Source organism: Staurois parvus, unplaced genomic scaffold (assembly GCF_062004578.1).
Source record: "Staurois parvus isolate SC_StPar_1 unplaced genomic scaffold, SC_StPar_1.0 ptg000297l, whole genome shotgun sequence".
Taxonomy (NCBI): domain Eukaryota; kingdom Metazoa; phylum Chordata; class Amphibia; order Anura; family Ranidae; genus Staurois; species Staurois parvus.
Window position 1 is genome coordinate 6782082 of NW_028318093.1, and position 23960 is coordinate 6806041.

The 23960-nt window shown below is 44.4% G+C and overlaps 2 protein-coding genes across 2 annotated transcripts in view; both read left to right on the top strand.

Annotated features, from left to right (window-relative positions):
* Positions 1-11352, top strand: part of PMS2 (PMS1 homolog 2, mismatch repair system component) — a 69080-nt gene extending 57728 nt beyond the window's left edge. Inside the window, exons 13-15 of the mRNA XM_089682758.1 lie at positions 1178-1278; positions 3907-4076; positions 10514-11352. Of these exons, the coding sequence (XP_089538884.1) occupies positions 1178-1278; positions 3907-4076; positions 10514-10657 (415 nt within the window). The 3' untranslated portion in view covers positions 10658-11352. The remainder of the gene's footprint in view (positions 1-1177; positions 1279-3906; positions 4077-10513) is intronic.
* A 4302-nt stretch (positions 11353-15654) lies between these two features.
* The window catches only part of USP42 (ubiquitin specific peptidase 42), a 93404-nt gene continuing 85098 nt past the window's right edge, over positions 15655-23960 (top strand). Inside the window, exon 1 of the mRNA XM_089682762.1 lies at positions 15655-15722. The gene's annotated coding sequence lies outside the window, so the exon portion shown is untranslated. The remainder of the gene's footprint in view (positions 15723-23960) is intronic.

The following is a 23960-nucleotide window of genomic DNA, read 5'->3' on the forward strand; positions in this document are numbered from 1 at the left end:
TTGACAAAGAACTTATGTGTTCCTTATTTAGTTCAAATTTGGGGGGGAAAATTGCCTCCACATACACTCACTGGTCACTTTATTAGGTACACCTTGCTATTACCAGGTTAAACTCTTTTTTCCCTTCAGAACTGCCTTAATTCTTCATGTCATAGATTCAGCAAGGTGTTGGAAATTTTAGAGATTTTAGAAATTCAGGGATTTTAGTCCATATTCACATGATGGCATGCCTTTCTATCATCTCAAACCAGTCTGCTTATTCTCCTCTGACATCAACAAGGCATTTTCTTCCACACAACTGCCGCTCTGGATATTTTCTCTTTTTGGATCATTCTCTGTAAACCCTAGAGATGGTTGTGTGTGAAAATCCCAGTAGATCAGCAGTTTTTGAAATACTCAGACCAGCCCATCTGGCACCAACAACCATGCCACATTCAAAGTCCCTTAAATTCCCATTCTGATGCTCAGTTTGAATTTCAGCAAGTTGCCTTCACCATGTCAAGATGCCTAAATGCATTGAGTTGCTGCCATGTGATTGGCTAATTAGCAATTTGTGTTGCCGAACAATTGAACAAGTGTACCTAATAAAGTGGCCGGTGAGTGAACACTTTAACCACTTCTGTAGCCCTTTATTACCAGACCATTTTTCTGTACACTAATACATTTTTGTACAGGTCATTAACAGAGAGAAGATATACAAATCTCGTACAGTTGCAGGACAGAAATAAAGGAGTAGATGTATAGGATAAGGGAGCTGAGGGGTTGATATACAAGCCACTAGAGAGATAGACTGGAGATAATGTGTAGGAGAGGGGGCTTGAAAGGGTTAAAAAAGCCAAGCCTGTTGTCTGTGAAACATATTGAATGAATCTGCAGCTGTTGATTCATTCATTCTTTCCCCGCTCCCAACCTAATTTGAACTCCCTTATTTGTTGTAAGAGGATAGGGAGGAATCAGTCATGTAAACAATCACGTTACCAAGTCCTTTTGGGTTTGTTTGGTACAGTGTCTCTGTGTACCAAGGCATCCAACGACATCTCAGTACTCCGTGAGGGTGAAATGGACACCAGACAGTAATTGCCAAACTGCAGGTTGTCAAACTGCAATTTTAAAACGTACACAGATAGAAATGTTCTGCCGTTTTAAACTAATCTTATGTTTGTTTCTACTTTTACAGACCTCAGAAACTACATTTAACGGCAGTCAATGAGTCTATTCTCACGGACAATGTGGAAATATTCAAGAAAAATGGGTTTGATTTTACCTTTGATGAGGATGGTATGTGTAAAGAAAATGTTGACAATATTTTGGCAGTGACATTGGATTCATTCTGATGCCCTTTTCTATCTTTTTTATAGAGTATACACAGGCATTAGAATCTGCTTTGAGTTTTGTGCAGTACAAAATTAAACTGCTATTAAAAAGGTTCCTGCATCCAAACCAATTCCTTCCATTTTGGATGTAGTGGGTTGGAGTTAGGAATTAAACCCTCTTTTGCAGCAGTTCTTTTATTTGTAGTAACAATATAAAATGTATAAACAAACTCTAAGAAACCTTCCAAACATATACCTGCATGTATACATATAGTATACATTTCTAAAGCAGATGGCAAAGATGCCATGGATGCAAGAGTTACAGAAATTCTTAATTGTTCTTTCAATCATTGAAGGATACAGCTCTGAGACATTAGTGATATTTTTGATGTCTCATTAAAGAGAACCTATCACCAAAAATACATCGCATAGGGAGCTGTTTGGCCTCGGAAAAAAAAAATGGTTTGTAAAAAAATGTTTAAAAAGTCGACAGAATTTATTGAACACTTAAAATCACCCCACCCCCCTAACTTTTTTGATCTCCACATAAACAAATGTACAAACATAAATGCATGCCTCAGGGGGGTCTACCCACAAAAACATTGATTGCCCTACACATGTTACATATCGCTGCAAATGCCAGAGAGAGTTCAATAATTCCAGGAACATTATTCATGGTTACATCTAAACTGATGACCTATAGTGGCTATTAAAGTGCCGTCTATTGAAAATATAGGGTACTGAAGTTTGTTGCCTTTCATTGGCAATATTAAAGGATAACATACTGGGTACCTATGTCCTTGACACAACCTCATCTTTTATATTAAAAAAGAAAGGGGGGGTCCATTTATTGCGTTTATTTGCCCTAAAATTAACTTTAGTGTATTTTTTTACTGAAATTTAGCATTTCCTAAACCATTGCCCTGATATCATATGACACAAATCAAATTATTGGAACTACCACTGTTTTATTCCCTAGTGTGTCTGCTGTCAGAGAATATATAATATTTTGGGGTTTTATATAATCTTCAATCCTAAATTAATATTTAAACATATACAAAAAAATGCAAAAACTGCTCTGGCAAAAGAAGGGTTAATGGAGCAATCACTTTTTTTTATTTTAAGATAAAACTAAACTCATGCATTTGGATTTTTCGTTGTAGTTGCTGTGTTTTTGTTTTCTAAATAAACATTTAGACAACTTTGAACTGTACAGGTGAAACTCAGAAAATTAGAATATCGTGCAAAATTTAATTTATTTCAGTAATGCAACTTAAAAGGTAAAACTAATATATGAGATAGACTCATTACATGCAAAGCAAGATAGTTCAAGCCATGAATTGTCATAATTGTGATGATTATGGCTTACAGCTCATGAAAATCCCAAATCCACAATCGCAGAAAATTAGAATATTGTGAAAAGGTGCAATATTCTCGGCTCAAAGTGTCCCACTCTAATCAGCTAATTAAGCCATAGCACCTGCAAAGGGTTCCTGAGCCTTTAAATGGTCTCTTAGTCTGGTTTAGCAGGAATCACAATCATGGGAAAGACTGCTGACCTGACAGTTGTGCAGAAAACCATCATTGACACCCTCCATAAGGAGGGAAAGCCTCAAAAGGTAATTGCAAAAGAAGTTGGATGTTCCCAAAGTGCTGTATCAAAGTACATTAATAGAAAGTTATGTGAAAGGGAAAAGTGTGGAAGAAAAAGGTGCACAAGCAGCAGGGATGACCGCAGCCTGGAGAGGATTGTCAGGAAAAGGCCATTCAAAAGTGTTGGGGACTTTCACAAGGAGTGGACTGAAGTTTCCACAGTCTGTGTTGATTTGGGGAGCCATATCATCTGCTGGTGTTGTTCCACTGTGCTTCATTAAGTCCAGGGTCAACGCAGCCGTCTACTAGGAGATTTTGGAGCACTTCATGCTTCTTTCCGCAGACGAGCTTTATGGGGATGCTGACTTCATTTTCCAACAGGACTTGGCACCTGCCCACACTGCCAAAAGCACCAAAACCTGGTTCAATGACCATGAGATTACTGTGCTTGATTGGCCAGCAAACTCGCCTGACCTGAACCCCATAGAGAATCTATGGGGCATTGCCAAGAGAAAGATGAGAGACATGAGACCGAACAATGCAGAAGAACTGAATGCCACTATTGAAGCATCCTGATCTTCCATAACACCTCAGCAGTGCCACAGGCTGATAGCTTCCATGCCACGCTGCATTGAGGCAGTAATTGCTGCAAAAGGGGCCCAAACCAAGTACTGAGTACATAAGCATGCTTATACTTATACTTAGAGGTCCGATATTGTTCTATGTATAATCCTTGTTTTATTGATTGCATGTAATATTTTAATTTTCTGAGATTGTGGATTTGGGGTTTTTATGAGCTGTAAGCCATAATCGTCACAATTATGACAAATCACGGCTTGAACTATCTTGCTTTGCATGTAATGAGTCTATCTCTTATATTAGTTTCACCTTTTAAGTTGCATTACTAAAATAAATGAACTTTTGCACGATATTCTAATTTTTCGAGTTTCACCTGTATATACTCAGCAGTATGTTAAAACCATCTTGTTTTGTTTTGCAGCTCCAGTCATGGAAAGAGTCAAATTAGTTTCTTTGCCTACAAGTAAAAATTGGACATTTGGCCAACAGGACATAGAGGAACTTATATTTATGCTTAGTGACTCCCCAGGAGTAATGTGCAGACCTTCTCGTGTTAGGCAGATGTTTGCCTCCCGCGCATGCAGGAAGTCTGTAAGTTTTAAAAAAAAAAAGTGCATTCTTCTAACTTCATCATTTACAGGCTTGTAAGTGCATAAACATTAAATACAAGGTACATCCCTGACATTAGTTAATCTGACTGTACCATAAAGATGCTCCATAGGCTTTTGCAGTGCAATGTATCATACCTTATAGATGGCCCTTCGTGAAGTCCTAGTGCCAATAAATCTGAAACTTCTGCAACTTGGCAACATTTCTTGATAGTGTCTCGGGGTAGTCAACAGTGGTGAAATCAGTGAGGACCAGGTGGGGTATCAAACCATATTCTACCCACCAAAAAAATAAATCTTTTTCAGGTGAAGATTTACTTAAAGTATAAGTTCAGCTTTACAAAAAAGCACACTATGCTGTCCCATATGGGTATATTGACATAGTGTACTAAGCCTACCTATCAGCCAGGACTCCCTTTCTATTTAAACAATGAAGTCCACAGCTGCATTTAAAAGAAGCTTCTTTAAATCTACTGCAGCCAGCAATTACTCAGTTTCAAGTTATTATAGGCACTGAACAGTAATTAATACCAGTGCCCCTAGTGCCTTGGGAACCCTTTCTGTTCTTATAAGCCAAACTTGTGAGTTTTCTCTCAGGTTGCAGCCTCTGGGCTCATCATAGGTGACAGGAGAGAGGACACCCTGCACATGTGTGGTCCAAAAGAACAAGATGGCACCTCTTCCCATGGCATTAGAGGGCACTAATTTTTTAAACAGAAAGGGAGCCCTGGTTGGTAGGCTGGTTTAGTTTAGCACACTGTGCTCATATGGGACAGCTTAAGGTGCTTTTGTAAAGCTTGAATGTACACGTTAAAGTCAACGTATATTTCTTAGTCATACAACACAAGACACAGAAGACTTGTTTTTTTTAATTACTTAGTTTATATTACCTATTTCAAGTGAATAGATACTGGCCAAAAGGGCAGGAATCTCGATCCAGGCATTACCCCTCCCAGCTCAGCTGGACCTCACTTTTTAGCTACTGTCCTTAGGTGATGGATGCCTCCCTATGTCTCTCTGAAGACTTCATTCATGGACCTTGAATTCCATATATCCTGCCCTGTTTCTAACATCTCTAATAGGGAAAGAGGTGGGCTTTTTCCAGATCGGTTGATACTGCCAGCAAGCCAAGAGATATCTGTACCCTGTATACAAGAGCAGGGATGGCCTGTAATGTTGCTGGATGGCACTGGATCACGTGGGTAGTAGTCTCCTGAGTACAGTGTATCAGGTGAAATTTCTGGCAGGGTGATTTACAGGTCTAGGGCAGTAATCCTACAGAGGGGACCCGTTATCAAAGGGGTTGGCTGCCAATTTAGTTTTTGGCTTGTGCCTACACTTCCCTAGCTGGGTGGTCTGTCCCTGTGGAGTTTATAGCCCTACAGACCCTCAGGAAGCCATGGCCTTATGCAGGCCGAGAGGTGGGCAGAAGGATGGTTGGGTTGGCTCTCAAATACTCCTGTCAGTTAGCCCTGCAAAGGCTTTCCAAAGGGTCAGATTAGCTCTGAATCCCTGCCTTTAGTTGGTATTTTCACTGTCTCAGGGGGACACACCTCCACTTTGTGTTAAGGAAAGAATTTTTTGCAGCCATATCCATAGTACATAATCTGCTGTCAAGGGTTTTCATTGGCTTGGGATTACTGATGCACCGGTATATTGGCTGCTGAAAATTATGGGGCGAAAACAGGGTTATTGGCATGTTATCTGATGATTGCTGAGACAATGATTTCCAGGCTCCTGCAACAAAAAATAATAAACACATTTTTTTTACTTGCCAAAAAATTAGCATTTTTTATTTTTTTGCCAAAAGGTGAACTTATCCTTAAAATTATTCTGCAGCATCATATATAAACTTATATACATACATATACACACAAATACACACACATACTTTCAATTAGGGATGCACCGATACCAAGTATTTTCACGAGTACTCGTGAAAATGCTCCTGATTCCCAAACCGATACACCGCAAAGAATAGCATGCAATTTTGAACAGGAATACAATTCCTATCCAAACCGCATGTGGTTTCCCCACTGCTCCTGTGTGAACCAGGAGCGGTGCAGGAAACCTCCCTGCACCAATCCCATGCTGAGCAGAGAGTGAGAGAGAAGGGTGTGTGGGGATGTGTACATTGGTGTCAGCTATCAGGCGGAGGATGGAGGCAGATGCTTCGGATTTTCAGCTGTTGGAGAGGAGATAAAGCTGCAGGGATTTTAAATCCCCATGTTTTTCCCTTCTCTCCCTGTAGAGATGACAGTACAGGCTAGATGGCTTTTGATTGGCTAGCACTGTCACAGTGCTGACCAATCAGAAGCCATCTAGCCCCTACTGTCATCCCTGCACAGAGAGTAGAGAAAGCTGTGGGATTTTCAAATCTCTGCAGCTTTCTCTCCTCTCCTACAGCTGAGAATCTGGAGCATCTGCCGATGACCAACACCAAGGTATACATCCCCACATGCCCTTCTCTCCCACTCTGCACTAAGCATGGGATCGGTGCAGCAAGGTTTCCCACACCACTCCTGTGTGAACTCAGGAGCAGTGGGGAAACCAAATGCGATTTGGACAAGAATGACATTCCTCTTCAATTTGTTTGCTATTCTTTGTGGTGCATTTGCATCCATACATTTTGTATTATAAATATAAAAACCTTGTGAGCCGCTATGTGCAAATTCTATATCTCTGTAAATCGCCCACACTAATTCACACTCTTATATATATATTGTGTTATATGACACAATTTTTACCCCAAAAGTGCCACACTCTCAGTAGACAAACCAAAATACATTTTCCATATCATATACAAAACACTGTAAACTTAACAATATAATAGACTAGCATAGTGGTGGCTCATTTGATGAAGCCACGTGACCCTGTGATGTAACACGTAGGATTGGGGCTGGATGATGTTACGACGCTCGCAACTTGAGGCAATGTGGATTGCTAAGTGGAGGAGGAACATAAGAGGAGTATATAAGATCTAAGAATAAGAAATAGATTAATCTGATCTGTATGGGAATGTCATTATTAGGCCTAATATGAGGGACGCAAGCGCTATATGACCATATTTACCGGTTCAGTCATATACTCCAGGTGTGAGTACAGCTGGTGGAGGGTTTATATCACTTACAATATTTCAGTACAAAGTGATGATGAAAGGAATGGAGACATGATACAAGCTTAACATCAATAGTGAGCAGTGCGAACACACTGAATTGTGGATGGTGCAAATGTTGGACTGATTTTAGACTGTGCCACCATTATCTTACAGTCTATTATATTTTTTAGTTTGTTCACAGTGTTTTGTATATGTTATGGAAAATTTATTTTAGTTTGTCTACTGAGTGAAGCGCAGCATTTTTTGGGTAAAAACTGTAACATACATTTTGTATTGATGCAAATCGCACTGCAAAGTATCAGTACTCGGTATCGGTACATACTTGACCAAAAGTATTGGTACTCGTACTCACTGATCAAAAAATGGTATCGGTGCATCCTTACTTATTTTAGGTTACTGTATATACATAAGAAATATATATTTAAAAAAAACTGTCCGTTTCAGTTTCCGTTTTCTGCCAAGTGCATCCTGAATTTTCGGTTTCGGTCCAGAATTTTAATTTTGGTGCATTACTACTTGGGATGCAAACTTGGACGCGCTCGTTCCCCTCATCCCTTTTAGAAGGAGATTAAAGCATCAGAGGAAATTCCTCAGGATAAAGAAGTGGACATAGAAGAAGCTTTTGAGGATCAGGGATCATCTGAAGACGAGTTCTTCCAGGGGAAATGTCACGGTCCAGGGATGTCTTAGGCACATAAGACCATGGTGGGCTTCCTGGCAGATATGTGGCAGGCACTAACCTTATGTTACCACTACCAGAATGCTCTTCCTGCTATAGTCACTGGTTTTGGGTTCTGGGTCCAAAAAAATCCTAAGATCTTTCCAGTGCACCTCACTTAAAAGAAATGATGTATGCCCATTGGGCTTACCTAGGTGTTTGCAGCCACCTAAACCAAAGAAGTCAGATGTCTGGGTCTGCTGCATAATGCCCAGAGGCTAGAAGCTGGAGTTTTGCTGCTTTCCCCCTCCAAGCTGTATGCACTCAAGGGTATTTTCAGATCCACAAAAAGAGCAGTTTTTTTGTGGCCCTCAAAAGTGGTCTGAAAATTTCTAGTCTAACCTGTTCACAGTTCCCAAGCCATCAAAGATGTTCGGCCTATTCTGGATTTCACAGGTCTCAACAAGTTCCTGAAGTTACAAAAATTCAGAATGGAGTACACCTGATTGGTGTTTGCTTTGCTTCATCAGACAAACTTTCTGGCATCAGTGGCTGGTTTCTGCAATTCACAGTGGAGGATCAACACTATCAGTCTGTGGCACAGTCTTTTGACCTCCAAGGCACCCAGAGTTTTCACCAAGGTGTTAGCTCCACTTCTCACTTCTGGGTTGAGGACCAGGGGCATTATGGCATACGTGGACATCCTGCTTCTCGAGGAGAAATTGCCTCATAAGTTGACAATTAATATCCAGCAGATGGTACAAGTCTTGAAGAGGTTCATCTGGGTGCTAAACCTTCAGAAGTTCCAACACAATGTCTTTCATTTGTATATGCAGCTCAAGGAAAGCTACAGCTTTCACTCTAGCAATGCCTGTCTCTTCAAGTCCAGGTTCCTGAGGTCGCTGGAAGGTCCTTCGATTCGGGCATGCATAAAATGGCTCAGGAAGTTTGTAACTGCCTTCAAAGCAGTCACCTATTCCCAGTATCTCTCCAGAGCTGTGCAGTTCAATATCCTGTCAGTATAGGACAAAAATTAGGAATCCCTGGATCTGCCAATGCATTTGACTCCCAAGACCAGATTGGCTCTGGAGTCGAAGTAATTGCTTGCTCTAGAAGTCCGTACTTAATTTTGAAAATCTGGAATAGTGGGTATCAACACAAATATTGGATATCATCATTATATCCTTCCAATGATTTGGACAGATGCCAGCCTGTCTGGGAGTTGTCCTGGAGAGCTTCTTGTTTCAGGGAATGTGGTCATCAGAGGAGCAGAAGTTGCAAATCAATATCCTAGGTGATTTGGCTGGCTCTTCTACATTGGTGTGTCTGCCTTCTGGGTCAGCCCGTCAGGGTGCAGTTGGAAAATGTCATGGCTGTGGCATACACCATCCATCAGGGAGGGACCAGAAGTCCTGATATTCATAGGGAGGTGGTCCTGATCTTGTCTTGGACAGAACTTCACGTTCTGGCCCTCTACCCATGCACATTCATAGAATGGAAAATTGGCAAGCAGACTTTCTCAGCTGTCAGCAGCTGAATGCAGGAGAAATGGCGCTTCACCCAGATGTGTTCACACAAATTTGTCTGTGGTGGGGATGCCTGGTGTGGATCTCTTAGCATTCAGATTCAATAACAAACTGGACTGGCTTGTGTCCTGAACCAGGGATCCTTATGCACTTGCAGTAGGTGCCCTGGTGACATCTTGGGATACGTTTTCCCTGATCTGTGCCTTCTGTCCACTTCAGCATCTTCCTTGTCTGTTGTGCAGGATAAAGGTGGAGGACATTCCACTAATACTGATTTTATCAGGTTGGCCAAGAAGAACGAGGTTCGCCAACATTTTAAATCTCTTTGCAGATGAACCATGGGCTTTTCTAGGTCTGCCAGATCTACTGTCACAGGGTCCAATCTTACATCCTGCTTTATGGTTGCTTGCTTTGAAGGTTGTCTTTCTGATAGCCAGGCTCATCCCCACCCATTCCATTGCTTTGTGGGCTATTCAGCATCAAGCTTCTGTTGTTCATGATTTTAAGGTTGTTACCTGGTCTTTTTTTAACACATTTACTAAGATATGACAAGTAGATGTTCACTCCCCTGCAAAAGCTTTGTAGGGGGAATCCCTCTGTTTGGTTTTTGGGCGTGTTGGCATTGTTGCTGCACTACCTCCCCCTTATGCTCATTGCTTTGGGAATAACAAGTAGTCATGCATACCCAGTCCTCTCTCGACTGTAATTAAGAAATTAGGATTTTTGGTTTAACTGTGAAATAATTTTTGTGAAATTTTAGCGTACAGTACAGAGATCCCTACCCTCTTACTTGTGTTCCACCTCACTTGCTATAAAACTGAGAGCTAGCTATGCTGTGGAGGGGTTGTCTGGACAGGGATTCCTACTGAAGACTTCAATATGGAGGGGATATGCTTGGAATGGGGCTTTCTGTCTTGTTTCTTATTTTTGTCAAGTATCTATGCACCTGAAGGCAGCAGCATAAACCAAGAAGTCTTGAATATCAAAGTCCTGTGTTATGTGATATAGTAAGTGTATTATTTTACAGGTAAACCAAAAATCCTAATTTCTCAGCACGTTAGAATGTTCATTTGAATTATGACTCTTGCAATTGTCTGACGCTGTGTTTGCACTCGCAGGTGATGATTGGGACAGCATTAAACCTGCATGAAATGAAGAAACTGGTTACACACATGGGGGAGATTGAGCAGCCATGGAATTGTCCACATGGGAGACCCACAATAAGGCACATTGCCAGTCTGGATATTATTTCACAAGACTAACTTTAAATGTTTTCATATACAAAATGTACTTTCACAATGAACAATATAAATGTGGCTGCTTTTTAAGGTTTAAAGCCAATTACATACTGCCCCCACCATCACTCATGTAAAAAAAGACAAATGTGGAATAAAGTTAGAAACATAGTTACTTCATGCACGGTGGCATCAGAATCCTGGGAACTCTGATTATCCAAATGCTTGTATAAGGACATTCCTGCACTATTCTGAAGCATCTTCTTTTGGGTTACTCAACGTTCCCAGGATCTTCTTGGAAAGGCCTGTGAGATTACCCTCTGCTGGGCAAATTCCAGGTGTAAGGTAAGTATACTTTACTGTTTTCCCTGCAGTTTTTGTTGCAGTTTACAATGAAGCATTTTAAATAAGAATGGACCAGTATGTACTAAGCAGACCTGGCATTTTAGTGCTTTGCTACCTTGATGGCTATAATGTGCATTTTTATGGTTAAGCAAACAGTTCTTTGATGAGGCTTGTGTATAAAACTATAGGAAAGGCCCACAGCAGTCAGTCAGGTATTCACACTTTTTATTTGCTATTTTTTATTGTGAAATGTTAGTGGATTGCAGTAGGAAATGTCTTTCCTTTGAAGATTTTTATAGTTCCCTCTGTTTTGAATTATCTTGACTTCTTTTATTTTGTACATGTCAGTATTTTGAAATAAATTATTTTATAAGGAACATACTTGTGTCTCTTTAAATGTTAGTGATTGTTCCAATATTTGTTTTGTGTGTTTAGAATCCCTCCTAAGCAATGTTTTTCCAACTGAATTTAGGTAATATTGTATGCCGTATACAAATTCAGCATCTCCGATGTGCAAATTGTATAAAGGATATACTTAATCCAAGTAGTAGTGTAATTCAAAAACACAGACTTTCATAGCAAAAACAAATTGCTGCTACTTTACAGCCCACAATGATCATACAAGTAGTCTTGTGAAACCAGGACTAATGTGTATATTATTTTCCTCTTTGATTGGTGTTGGTCACCGTAAATGCTGCTATTACATTGGTGGTCATTGTCAATGCCCGTTAAGTTGATGGTGAGTACATGAGATCAATGTGGCTTGTGTAAAAAGAAGTTTGTGCCGCCTTTGCATAGAAAAGCATAACTAGAACTATTGTTTTAACCTTTAGTCTAGTAAGGGGTCAGTGGGAAAACATGCTGATGATCAGTTTCAGGGAAAAATGCCCCCTTATATTGGTGTTTAGGGTAATGGGGCAAAAAAAAATACCACTTTTCATTGACAGTAATTGGGAGGCAGCGTGCCCCCTTATATTGGTGGTTAGTTTTTTGTTATTTTACACATATAACTTGTTCCTGCCCATGATCAGTTTGTGAAGGTGCACATTCATTGATTGGTTGGGGGCAACCTGGATGAGCAGGGTGTGGGAAGATGCACTGTCTGCAACAAAAGTGACCACACATTTACAATATTGACCAGTTATGTTGCTCAAACATTCCATTAAGTGCACAGATGTTTAATGGCCCATTCACTTTGCTGTGCATTACGGTAGCCCATTAATTTTAATGAGCTTCCTAGCGCAGCAAAAAAAAAAAAAGGTGCATGCACTATTTTTAGTATCACAGCACACCACAATGTGTTGGGGTTTCATTCACAATGAATGCCACTGCAGCACACCAACGCAGATAACTCGCATTTCCACACATTGTGGTCATGTGCCGTTAACGCAATTGTGTGTATTCAGCCTAATGCAAAGCTGTCACTTTCTAAGAAGATTTTAAAAATCTAAAGCTTGGCTTCTGCAATAGAAGACATGGATTACTTACCATGCTTAGGATTTTTTTGTAGGTAAGCAACAGTGTTGTTTTAATTGCATATAATACATTTTACTAAATTCATTGTGCTAGGTTTTCTTTGTTCACTTGAAATACCCAATGCCATGAGTAGAGATGATACTTTACCCTTTACCTTTACTTGGGCAGCACAGTGGCTAAATGGTTAGCATTTCCGCCTGGCAGTACTAGGGTCGCTGGTTCGAATCTCAACCATGGCACCAACTGCCTGGAGTTTGCATGTTCTCCCTGTTCTTGCTGTTTGGCTGAGGGTTAGATCAGGTGTTATCTAGATCCGCTGAGAAGGGAAAGAATTTCCCAGTCAAGATTAAGGAGGATAAGGGTATGAAGTTTTTTCGAGTCCCCCTTAATGTTGTTTTACCCCCCCGGAGACAGGTCAAAGGCAGAGAGTCTCTTGGGAGGGATCAGAGATTTAACGGATCAGGAGGTAATTGTCCTGGTGGCGACGGACCAGTTTTTTAGGAATTTTTTTCCCATGTCTTCATGGTCCTGAAGCCATCAGGAAAATTTAGATTGATCATAAACCTAAAAAGGTTTGCAGTACAAAAAGTTCCGTATGGAGACTATTTACATTGTACACAAACTTCTGGCCACGGTGGACCTCAGGGACGCCTACCTCCTCATTTTCATTCTCAAGCCTTCTTACGGTTCGCTATATTCACAGAGAAGGGGGGTCAGTCATTGGCAGTTCCGAGCCCTTCTGTTCAGGCTGGCGGCCAGTCCGAGAATCTTCACCAAAGTCCTGGCAGAGGTAGTGGTGTATTTACACCTCCACGGAATTTCCCTTATGCCTTACCTAGATGACCTGCTGATCTACGGGTTCTCACAGCAACACGTTCTGAGAGAACTGGAAAAAGTAATCCTTACCTTGGAATGGCTGGGGTGGATCGTCAATTGGGAAAAGTCCTCATTGAATCCCTCCCAGACCAAGCCATTCCTGGGGTACATTGTGGATTCCAGGGTCCAGAGGCTCTTCTTACCCAAAGAAATGATCGACGAGGTAGTGGGGGCCATTTCTGGGTTGATTATGGCTCCAAATTGCTCCCGGAGGCTCATCATGAGAGTCATAGGGCTCACGACAGCCTGTGGAGTGTGTGCAGCTGCATTCCAGGGAGCTTCAGTTCTTCCTTCTATCCTCACGGGACCTGAAGTCTAATTCACTGGATAAGAGGGTGTCACTCTCGCAGTATACGAAAGATTCACTAAGATGGTGGATCAAACCCCAGAATCTGGGTGGGGGAAGACCTTGGCACAGTGGGACCCAATGTGGGTAACCACCGACGCAAGCCAGTGGGGCTGGGGAGCTCATCTAGAGGACCGACAAGCTCAGAGCCCATACGAGCCACACCTAAGGGGGACCTCCTCCAATTACAGGGAGTTGGCAGTAGGTCAGGCCTTGAAGTCCTTCAAGGACAGGATGGCGGAAAAGGAAGTCCAAATTCTGTCAGACAATACATCGATATTAGTATACCTAAACGAGGGGGGCATCAGATCCAGAAAACTCCTGGACCTTGCTCAAGAGATTCTAGTGTGGGCAGAAAACAGAGTCTTTTCAGTATCTGCAGTCCACATAAAGAGCTCGGACAACACGAAAGCAGACTTTCTCAGCTGACAGTTAATCCACCAGGGAGAGTGGGAACTCAATCCTGAGGGTTTATTCGGGTTTTTGGTAACCTGGAAATAGACCTTTTTGCCTGCAGTAAAAACAGGAAAGTGAGGCGTTATTTTTCCATGGCCTGGGAACAAAGCTCCGAGGGTCTGGACGCATTAGTCCAGGAATGGGACTTCGGGCTGGCATATGCATTCCCCCCCCCCATCCCCCGGCATGGATTCTGCAAGTGCTACAGAAGTTGAGCTGGTCTAGTTGCAGATTGTTCCTACTAGCCCCGTAGTGGCCAAGAAGAGCCTCGTTCGCCACCTTGAAGAGGTGGTCCATGGCTCCCCCACAGCGTCTTCCAGTCAGGAAGGATCTCCTCTTGCAGGGGCCAACACTGCACCCCAATCTGGAGCTTTTTCAGTTAACGGCTTGGCTCTTGAAAAGGAGATCCTCAGGAGAAGGGTGTGTTCTGAGAAGGTGATACACTCTCCTCCTCAGTAGGAAACAGGTGACTAGAAAGATAAACGCTAAGGTGGGGGGTATTTTCTAGTTGGTGTCAAAAAAAGGGGATTTTCTTCTCACAGTCCCTGTGATCTTAGAATTCCTCCAGGCAGGGGTGGATAAAGATGTAGCAGTAAACACCCTAAGGGTACAAGTCATGGCCTTATCAGTTTATTCAGACCAGAGACTTGCGTTGGAGCCCCCAGTTAAGAGGTTTCTGGGGGCCAGGGAAAAAGACTTCTTTTAAGATTTATATCTTTCCGGCTTGGAATCTAACCTTGGTGTTAGAGGCGTTGACCAAGCCACCATTTGAGCCAGTGGCACAGATTTCAGTTAGGTTGTTATCTTTTACGCTAGCCTTCCTGTTGGCCATCACTACAGCAAGGAGAATAGGGGACCTTCAGAGCCTGTCGATCAAGGAACCCTTCCTGGTAGTATTAGAGGACAGGGTAGTGCTTAGACTGGATCCCCTTTATTTTCCAAGGTGGCATCTCATTTTCACAGGACACCAGAGATTGTCCTACCATCTTTTAGTCAAAACCCTAAGAATGGAAGGGAAAAGAGTTTAATTTTTTAGATATCAGTTTGCTGACATATTTAGTATGTGACTTCAGGAAGTCCGTAACCTTTTGATTTTGCTTAGCGGCCAGAGGGAGGGTCAGCAAGCATCTAAATTGACAATAGCTAGATGGATTAGACAAGCCATTTCCTTAGCTTATGAGCAATCAGGGGTCTCAGCTTCTTTACACCTGAGGGCTCACTCCACTAGATCGTTGGGGACCTCTTGGGCGCATAGGGTCAGCATTCGGGTAGGAAGGTATTACAGGCAGTAGTCCCGCACTAAGGTAGGCCCGAGTTCCTTGCTTATCGTCTCAGGTGTGCTGTCCTGGAAGATGATGGGGGAAAAGTACCAGTTACACTTACCGGTAATGGTGTCTTTTGTTGATTGAATTGAGGTAAAATACCTTTCGTGCACCTGGGTGCAAGAATACACTGGCATAAACTGAGGAGTGAAGCAAAGGGCGGGGAATTTAAACTCTGTCACTTTTTGTGTTTCCTCTCAGGTGGAACTAGTCATCTCATCTTCCTCTCAGGTGTGCCATCCTGGAAGATTTCCCAGAACCACCGTTACCGGTAGGTGTAACTAGTACTTTTCTACTTTTTTTTTTTCTCTACTAGCAAGTTTTAACAGTTGCTGCAGAGCCATTATTGTAGCAGTTGGATCCTCAGCTTAGCCCTGGAAGTCCTGCCCTGACTTTTTATCAAGAGTTGTATGCAACTATTTCCAAATGCGGATCAACGTTTCAGCCATTTACTGTAGGTTGTCAGAATGCAAGGACTACAAGTGGCCCTTTCGTCCAGAGTCCATTACTGATTTTCCACTACTTGCAACTGCTTCTGCACATTCGGCTGAAGAGGATGAGGACTGTATATTGTCCATTTTATGCTAAATCTATTTTTAATACATTTTGCAAAAGTACATAGTAAGAACAGACCTGTACATAGTAAGCACAATGAGAACAGACCTTAGAAGAGTTACAAAATACGTGTCCATCACATAGATATATTGTAGGATTAGAGGGGGAAAAAAAGATAACACATGAGAAAAGGGAGAGCATTTATACAAATCACATATGTACCATGACCTTCATTCAAATCTATTCTGTAATAGAATATTTAGGAATGTTGATGTTGCTGCACTATTGGAGATCTTTATATCATATCAGATTTCCTCTCTGTGAAATCCTGATACATGGATTGTGGTCCAGGGTATAGGAGGGTTTTAACACATGTGATTGTGTGGTGAGAACCAGATAGGAAGCTCAAACGTTCAGCATTTTTAAAGAAAAAGGAGGTATATCTAGAAGGGAGGAAAGGGGTGAGAGAGAGAGAGAAAAAAAGGATAAAGTTAAAAGGAGGAGGGGAATAAGGAAAGTAAAAATAAATAGGGTAGGTATAAGTGTGGGTATAGTAGTATTCTCCAACTCCTCCAAATATTCAGTTAGGGAACATGTAATTCATTTGCTGGTTCAAAGGTACAAGGCCATATTCACAGAGTGTCTGAAATATAGCAAGGTAGACCAAGTTAGTTTAAAGATTTCCATACTGTCTCTTTCTTTATTTAGTAACAGTTACATTTGATTGATTCAGTTATTCATTCCAGTTACATTTGAGTCCATTTTGCACACCCATTCCAAAATTAGAGAAGGCATTGTCTGATGTCATCTTCTGGATACAACCCTCTATCAAAAATTGATCTGTGGTGATCCTACATAATATATTTATGGTTGCAGTGTTGAACACCCAAGACACATATTATAACAGTATTTCTAAAAAAAAAAAAAAGAGGGGCTGTCATGCACTTCAAACAATACAAATATTTCACCACCTAAAGAACAAAAAAAATTTTTTTCTATTTCGGACAAGTTTTTTTTGCACAATAAAAATAGTGGAAGCCCACCATACTTCCTTACAAATTTACAATAATGTTTAAATAATTAAAAACTACCTTTCATAATACACCATGCCTGTAATGTATGAAGTTTTTTTGGATACAACAGATGTGTTTTTTAGGCCTCACATAAGGATCCCAAGTTTTGTATAGCAGTTTTTGGCATATTCACATCTAGAATGTTTGTGTTAACCCATGCATAAAACAGAACTTTTCTGCCCCTTCCTTCCTCCTTTTGGCACAATATTTTATTTTTTTTTTGGGGGTTACATATTTTTTATAGGTACCTGCTTCCACTTCTGCTCAGATCTCCTAGGTGACCCGAGCATAGGTTCCCCCATTCCTTCCTCCCGCCGGCAGCTTCTTGCGACATGTCACAGGAACATTCACAAAGTTCAGTGCAGCTTGAACATGTGCATTGGTTAGCCAACAGTGAAGCCACAAAGAGTTGCAGCCAGCTTCCCTCACTAGAGATGTTGGCGCTAGGGACCCAAAGACCGGTAAAGAACTGACTCAGGTGAGAATGATAATGGGTCCTTGGACAGGTAAGTTTCCTTTTAATAAAAGTTAGCAGCTATATTTTTTGTTCATAGGGTGAAAATTCTCTTTAAACTCCCCAAAAGTAAATGGGCAATTGGCCTAATATCACTAGGTGACAAAAAAAAATGGGTGTATGGTGGCCAACAGACATTCCAAGGCATCCTGTCCTCTTACCATGCAGTTTTCTCCAACATGGTTAAGAGTCGTTTGGGCAATTCCATTTCTTCGGGGTCTCCACAATAGGGATAGAAAGGTAGGAGATGCTAGGTCACAGTTACCCAATCCTTACAAGCACCAGAATGGGTCTAGTCCAAGATTTGGATAAAAGAGGCATATTTGAAAGGGCTTTTTTTTTTTCTTTTTCCAAGGATCTCATATACGAGGGGTCTGTCTACTGACATATCTCTTAAGCTTAAAGAGGATCTTCAGGCCTATTAAAAAAAATTCAAATGCTGTAGCTGCTGACTTTTAGCAAACACATTTACCAGCCCAGAAGTCTAGCACTGTCTTAACTGGAACCAATCCTTTGCCAGGCTGCGGATCCCCAACGCCGCCATCTTGGATGTGGGAGCTGGCTGTGGCTTCCTGATGTCTCACAACCAGCTCCCCACTGCACATCCACGTGGATCTTTCAGACTGGTCCTACAACCTCCTGGAAAGTGTAAAGTAATTCAGGAGGCTAGAGGCAGAGGCAGCCCAAGCTGATGTCAATATAGCCAAGGCGATAATTGTTGAGTGGGTAACTGAGGTGCCTGCTCCCAGAAAAAAAATAATTGTTAGATTAAGGGGGGAGGAGGAGGATGAGTGAATTTACTTTTAAGTGAAGGTCTGCTTTGGAGACATCATTTTGGTCCTTTTGTGACAGTGCACATATGCCTAAGCTACAGCAACCTGCACCCAGTGGACCCAGCAATCTCCAAGTCTTAACCAGACTATAACCTATAACTGTCCTTGTAGAAAACATGCCAGGGTTTTAAAGACTCTGTTGATATAAGACTTGTAGTCCCTTTTCTAAAGCTTTGTTCTCGCTTGCAGGCCCTGCCCTGCAACCTTCCATTGCAACCATGTCCATCTGCCAGTGTCCAGGGGCATTTCTTGGGTTCCTTTTTCTATCCTAATGGATCCTTCTTGCCTGTGGTCCTATTTTCTTGTATAGACAGAGAATCCGTTGGCTTATATGTTGGCCTGCAGAGCTTCAGTGCTAGAAATGCCTCCCATGCATGCACCCAATCAAGCTGGACATTAGGGGAGGAAATAACACTTTTGCCCCAGAAAAAAGCAAAATCTCCTTCTTGGAAACTCTGTTTCTTCTGAACCTAAAAGAGATCCTTTTGTTTCTCCCAGACCTCCCAAGTCCAAGCATAAAACCCAGTTCCCCCAAAAGTCCTGTACCCACAGCTTCACAACTAAGTCCTCTCAATGAGGGGGAACCCCCACTTATCAAAGTGAGGGGACATTTGCTGGCATTTGCATCCATCTGGTCACAGGACCTTTGTATTTTTGGGTCCAGAACTTGTTATTCAGAGGCTGCAAGCTGGAATTTTGGTCTCTACATCCACCTCACTGAATGTTGTCAAATTTGTAAACAACCCCCCAAAGACTGACAGAATTTCATGCTGCTTTTGATGCAGCTCCTCTCTCAAGGGGTAATAGCCATTGTCCTTGAAAAAGGAGATGTTTCACAGTTTCTATTCAAACCTTGTTCTTGCTGGAAAAAAATATTTTAAGCAACAGACAGCATGGATTCATGCAAGACTGAAGTTGTCAAACAAATCTGATTTCTTTTTATGAGGAGGTGAGCAAAACTTTGGACAGAGGGGTGGTGGTGAACGTGGTATACTTGGATTTTGCAAAAGCATTTGACACAGTTCCCCACACACAGCTAATGTGTAAGGTAAAGTCTACAGGCTTGGAAAAATCCATATGTAAATGGATAGAAAACTGGCTAAAAGATCGTATTCACATATTCAAAGAGTAGTGGTTAATGATTCATACTCTGAATGGTCTTGGGTTGTCAGTGGTGTACCACAAGGTTCAGTGTTGGGACCCTTACTTTTTAATATATTTATAAATGATATAGGGTCTGGGATTAAAAAAAAACATTTCAGTCTTTGCAGCTGACACCAAGCTGTGCAGTGGAATAACGTCCTTACAGGATGTCTTCAACTTACAAGCTAACTTCAAAGCACTGTTTAATTGGACAGATGAAGTTTAATGTTGATCAATGTAAGGTTATGCACTTGAGGGCTAAGAATATGCATGCATCATACATGCTGGGGGGGTACAATTGGGGGAATCAATGGTCGAGAAGGGTCTGGGAGTTTTGGTAGATCACAAGCTTAATGGCATGCAATGCCAAGCTGCAGTTTGTAAAGCGAGCAAAATCCTCTCTTGTGTTAAAAGAGGTATAGATTCCAGGGAGAGAGATATCATTTTACCCCTGTACAAATCATTAGTAAAACCTTATCTGGAATATGCAGTTCAGTTTTAGGCAGGCACAGTCTCTTGACTATCTCATATGCCTGACCAGCAGGACAAAGTTAGCACCAGCAAGGTGGGATCTCAGGTTTGCCACTGGAATCAGAGAGGTCCTTCCTTTCAGTGATAGGATGGTATACATGAGAACTGTCCAATTGGGCAGGGGTGTAGACAAAAATACCCTCTCAGTAAAGGGGACTTGGTCATTGGAGAAAGATAGACTCCTGATCAATATTCTAGAACCTGGGGTACTTTATTATTCCTTAATTGCTGGACCTCTTATCTTCAAGGCCACCCAACTAAGATTCAGTTGAAAAGTACCACATCTGGGGGGAACTAGAGTCTAATGGCTCAAAAAGAAGCAGATCCTATTCTGCCTTTGGCAGACCTTCACCTTCTAGCCCTGTCCACTGTTCACTTCCCCAGCATGAAAACTTGGTGGGCAGACCACCTCAGTCGTCAACATCTAGACTCCAAAGAATGGTCTCCTCACTCTGAGGTGTTGGAAGACCGTTGATGCAGGTGGACGTGTAGGTCATTGACTTTCTGGCTTCCAGGATCAAAAACAGGCTGACCAGGCTTGTTTCTGGATGCCTTTACAGTAAGTGCTCTGGTGCCTCTTCGGGATCAGTGTCAGAGATGCAGGTGTGACCAGAAGTGTGTGGACTGACACAGGGAAACGCAAGCTTCAGATATGTTATAAATAAGACGCTTTATTAAAGACTAACAATACAAACATAAACGCAGTGCACCAAACCCCAAGCTAACACAAATACATACAACAAGGTGAAACAAACCCAAACGTAAACTGATACAGATACCCAGGTTCATACACATGTAGAGCACAACGTAGTTAGGCAGGCCGGATCGATAACTATCTGGCAGGTAGGTACAGGAGGAGCAGGCGGAGAGAATGGTCAGGGTCACAAGCCAGGGATCAAAACAGGAGAAGTCAGCAGAGGTCAGGATCAGGCAGGGTCGGCAACAAGTCAGGCAGGAACAGGAACAGGAACGCAGGTTACAAGATACAGGGGCCCATGGAAAAACACACACCAAGGCACAGACTGTAGGTCTGGCCATCCCTTAAATACACCTGCAATCAGCCCCAGGTGATGGCTAATTGCCTGAAGTGAACCTCTGGTTGTTGAGAGCACCCGCTGGCCAGCCCTGGTACTGCAGCCCACAAGGCAGGTGAATCCCACCACTATTGGCAAGTCCATTCCTGACAGTACCCCCCCCCCTCAAGGAGCGGCCTCAGGACGCTCCAAACAGTCCTAGCTGGGCAAAATGTTCCACCGCCCGGGTCCGGTGACTGGCAGGATATCAAAGACTATATATCAAAGGCACATCGGGCTGGGCACCGGACGGAGGCACTTCGAGCTGGACGCCGGACGGAGGCACTTCGGGCTGGGCGCCGGACGGAGGCACTTCGGGCTGGGCGCCGGACGGAGGCACTTCGGGCTGGGCGCCGGACGGAGGCACTTCGGGCTGGGCGCCGGACTGAGGCACTTCGGGCTGGGCGCCGGACGGAGGCACTTCGGGCTGGGCGCCGGACGGAGGCACGTTGGGCTGGACGCCGGATCACCAGGTGGAACAGCGGCACCGGGCCACCAGGCAGGGCAGCGGGCACCGGGCCACCAGGCAGGACAGCGGGCACCGGGCCACCAGGTGGAGCAGCAGGCACCGGGCCACCAGGCAGAGCAGCAGGCACCGGGCCCCCAGGCAGGAAGGCGGGCAGCGGGCCACCAGGCGGAGCAGCAGGCACCGGGCAACCAGGCAGGGTGGCAGGCACCAGGCCCCCAGGCGGAGCGGCAGGCACCGGGCCCCCAGGCGGAGCGGCGGGCACTGGGCCACCAGGCAGGGCGGCAGGCACCGGGCCACCAGGCAGGGCAGCAGGCACCGGGCCACGAGGCACAACAGCGGGCACCGGGTCATCAGACATTGGATCGTCTTGCTCGACCGCGGGCACCAGGTCATCTGGCTCAACAGCGGGCATCGGGTCACCAGGCACGACAGTGGGCATCGGGTCACCAGGCATCAGGTCATCTGGCTCGACAGCGGGCACCGAGTCATCTGGCAAGGCAGTGGGCACCGAGTCACCAGGCGTGACAGCTGGCTCTGAGTCAACTGGCACGACAGCGGGCATCAGGTCACCAGGTATGACAGCGGGCACTGGGTCATCAGGCATTGGATTGTCTCGCTCGACAGCGGGCATCGAGTCATCAGGCACGACAGCGGGCATCGGGTCACCAGGCATGACAGTGGGCACTGGGTCATCAGGCATTGGATCGTCTGGCAAGACTGCGGGCACCGAGTCATCTGGCAAGACCGCGGGCTCCGAGTCAACTGGCGGAACAGCGGGCACCGAGTCGTCTGGCAAGACTGCGGGCACCAAGTCATCTGGCGGAACAGTGGGCATCGAGTCATCTGGCGGAACAGCGGGCATCGAGTCACCTGGCAAGACTGCGGGCACCGAGTCGTCTGGCAAGACTGCGGGCACCGAGTCGTCTGGCAAGACTGCGGGCACCGAGTCAACTGGCGGAACAGCGGGCATCGAGTCGTCTAGCAAGACTGCGGGCACCGAGTCGTCTGGCAAGACTGCGGGCACCGAGGCGTCTGGCAAGACTGCGGGCACAGAGTCAACTGGCGGAACAGCGGGCACCGAGTCGTCTGGCAAGACTGCGGGCACCGAGTCGTCTGGCAAGACTGCGGGAACCGAATCGTCTGGCAAGACTGCGGGCACCGAGTCGTCTGGCAAGACTGCGGGCACCGAGTCAACTGGCGGAACAGCGGGCATCGAGTCGTTTGGCAAGACTGCGGGCACCGAGTCAACTGGCAGAACAGCGGGCATCGAGTCGTCTGGCAAGACTGCGGGCACCGAGTCAACTGGCGGAACAGCGGGCATCGAGTCGTCTGGCAAGACTGCGGGCATCGAGTCGTCTGGCAAGACTGCGTGCACCGAGTCGTCTGGCAAGACTGCGGGCACCGAGTCGTCTGGCAAGACTGCGGGCACCGAGTCGTCTGGAAAGACTGCGGGCACCAAGTCAACTGGCGGAACAGCGGGCATCGAGTCGTCTGGCAAGACTGCGGGCACCGAGTCGTCTGGCAAGACTGCAGGCACCGAGTCGTCTGGAAAGACTGCGGGCACCAAGTCAACTGGCGGAACAGCGGGCATCGAGTCACCTGGCAAGACTGCGGGCACCGAGTCATCTGGCAAGACTGCGGGCACCGAGTCGTCTGGCAAGACTGCAGGCACCGAGTCGTCTGGCAAGACTGCGGGCACCGAGTCAACTGGCGGAACAGCGGGCATCGAGTCGTCTGGCAAGACAGCGGGCACCGAGTCATCTGGCGGAACAGCGGGCATCGAGTCATCTGGCATAATAGGATCATCAGGCTGGATCAGTTCATCAGGCTGGGTAGAAACATCATGCTGGGTAGAGACATCAGGCTGAATGGAGACATCAGGCTGGGTAAAGACATCAGGCTGAATTGTGGGCGCCGAGGCACCAGGCTGCACCACGGAAGGCAGGTTCTCAGATGGGAGGCTGACCAGTTTGGATACTGGCAGGATGGTATTGGTTGGAAAGAACTTTCGCCTTTTCCTGGTTTTAGTTACCGGAGCACTGTAAGTAAGAGCAGGTTTGTAAACGGAAGGAGCAGCTGGAGACAGAGAAGAGGAGGATGGAACAGAGGAGGGAGCAGTTGCTACAGAGGACTTCTTTACAGGGTTGAAGAAAGGATAGGTGCAGCGAGTGGGAGCAGGGGACTGGTATGTGGTAGTTAGCAGAGTATACTGGGCCATCACTGGGGGCGCTGTCGGGGATGCAGGAAGAGTGCCTTGAGCAGAGGAATGATGTTGCAAGCCAACTGAGGCTGGGTGTAACAAATCTGTCCATGTCTGC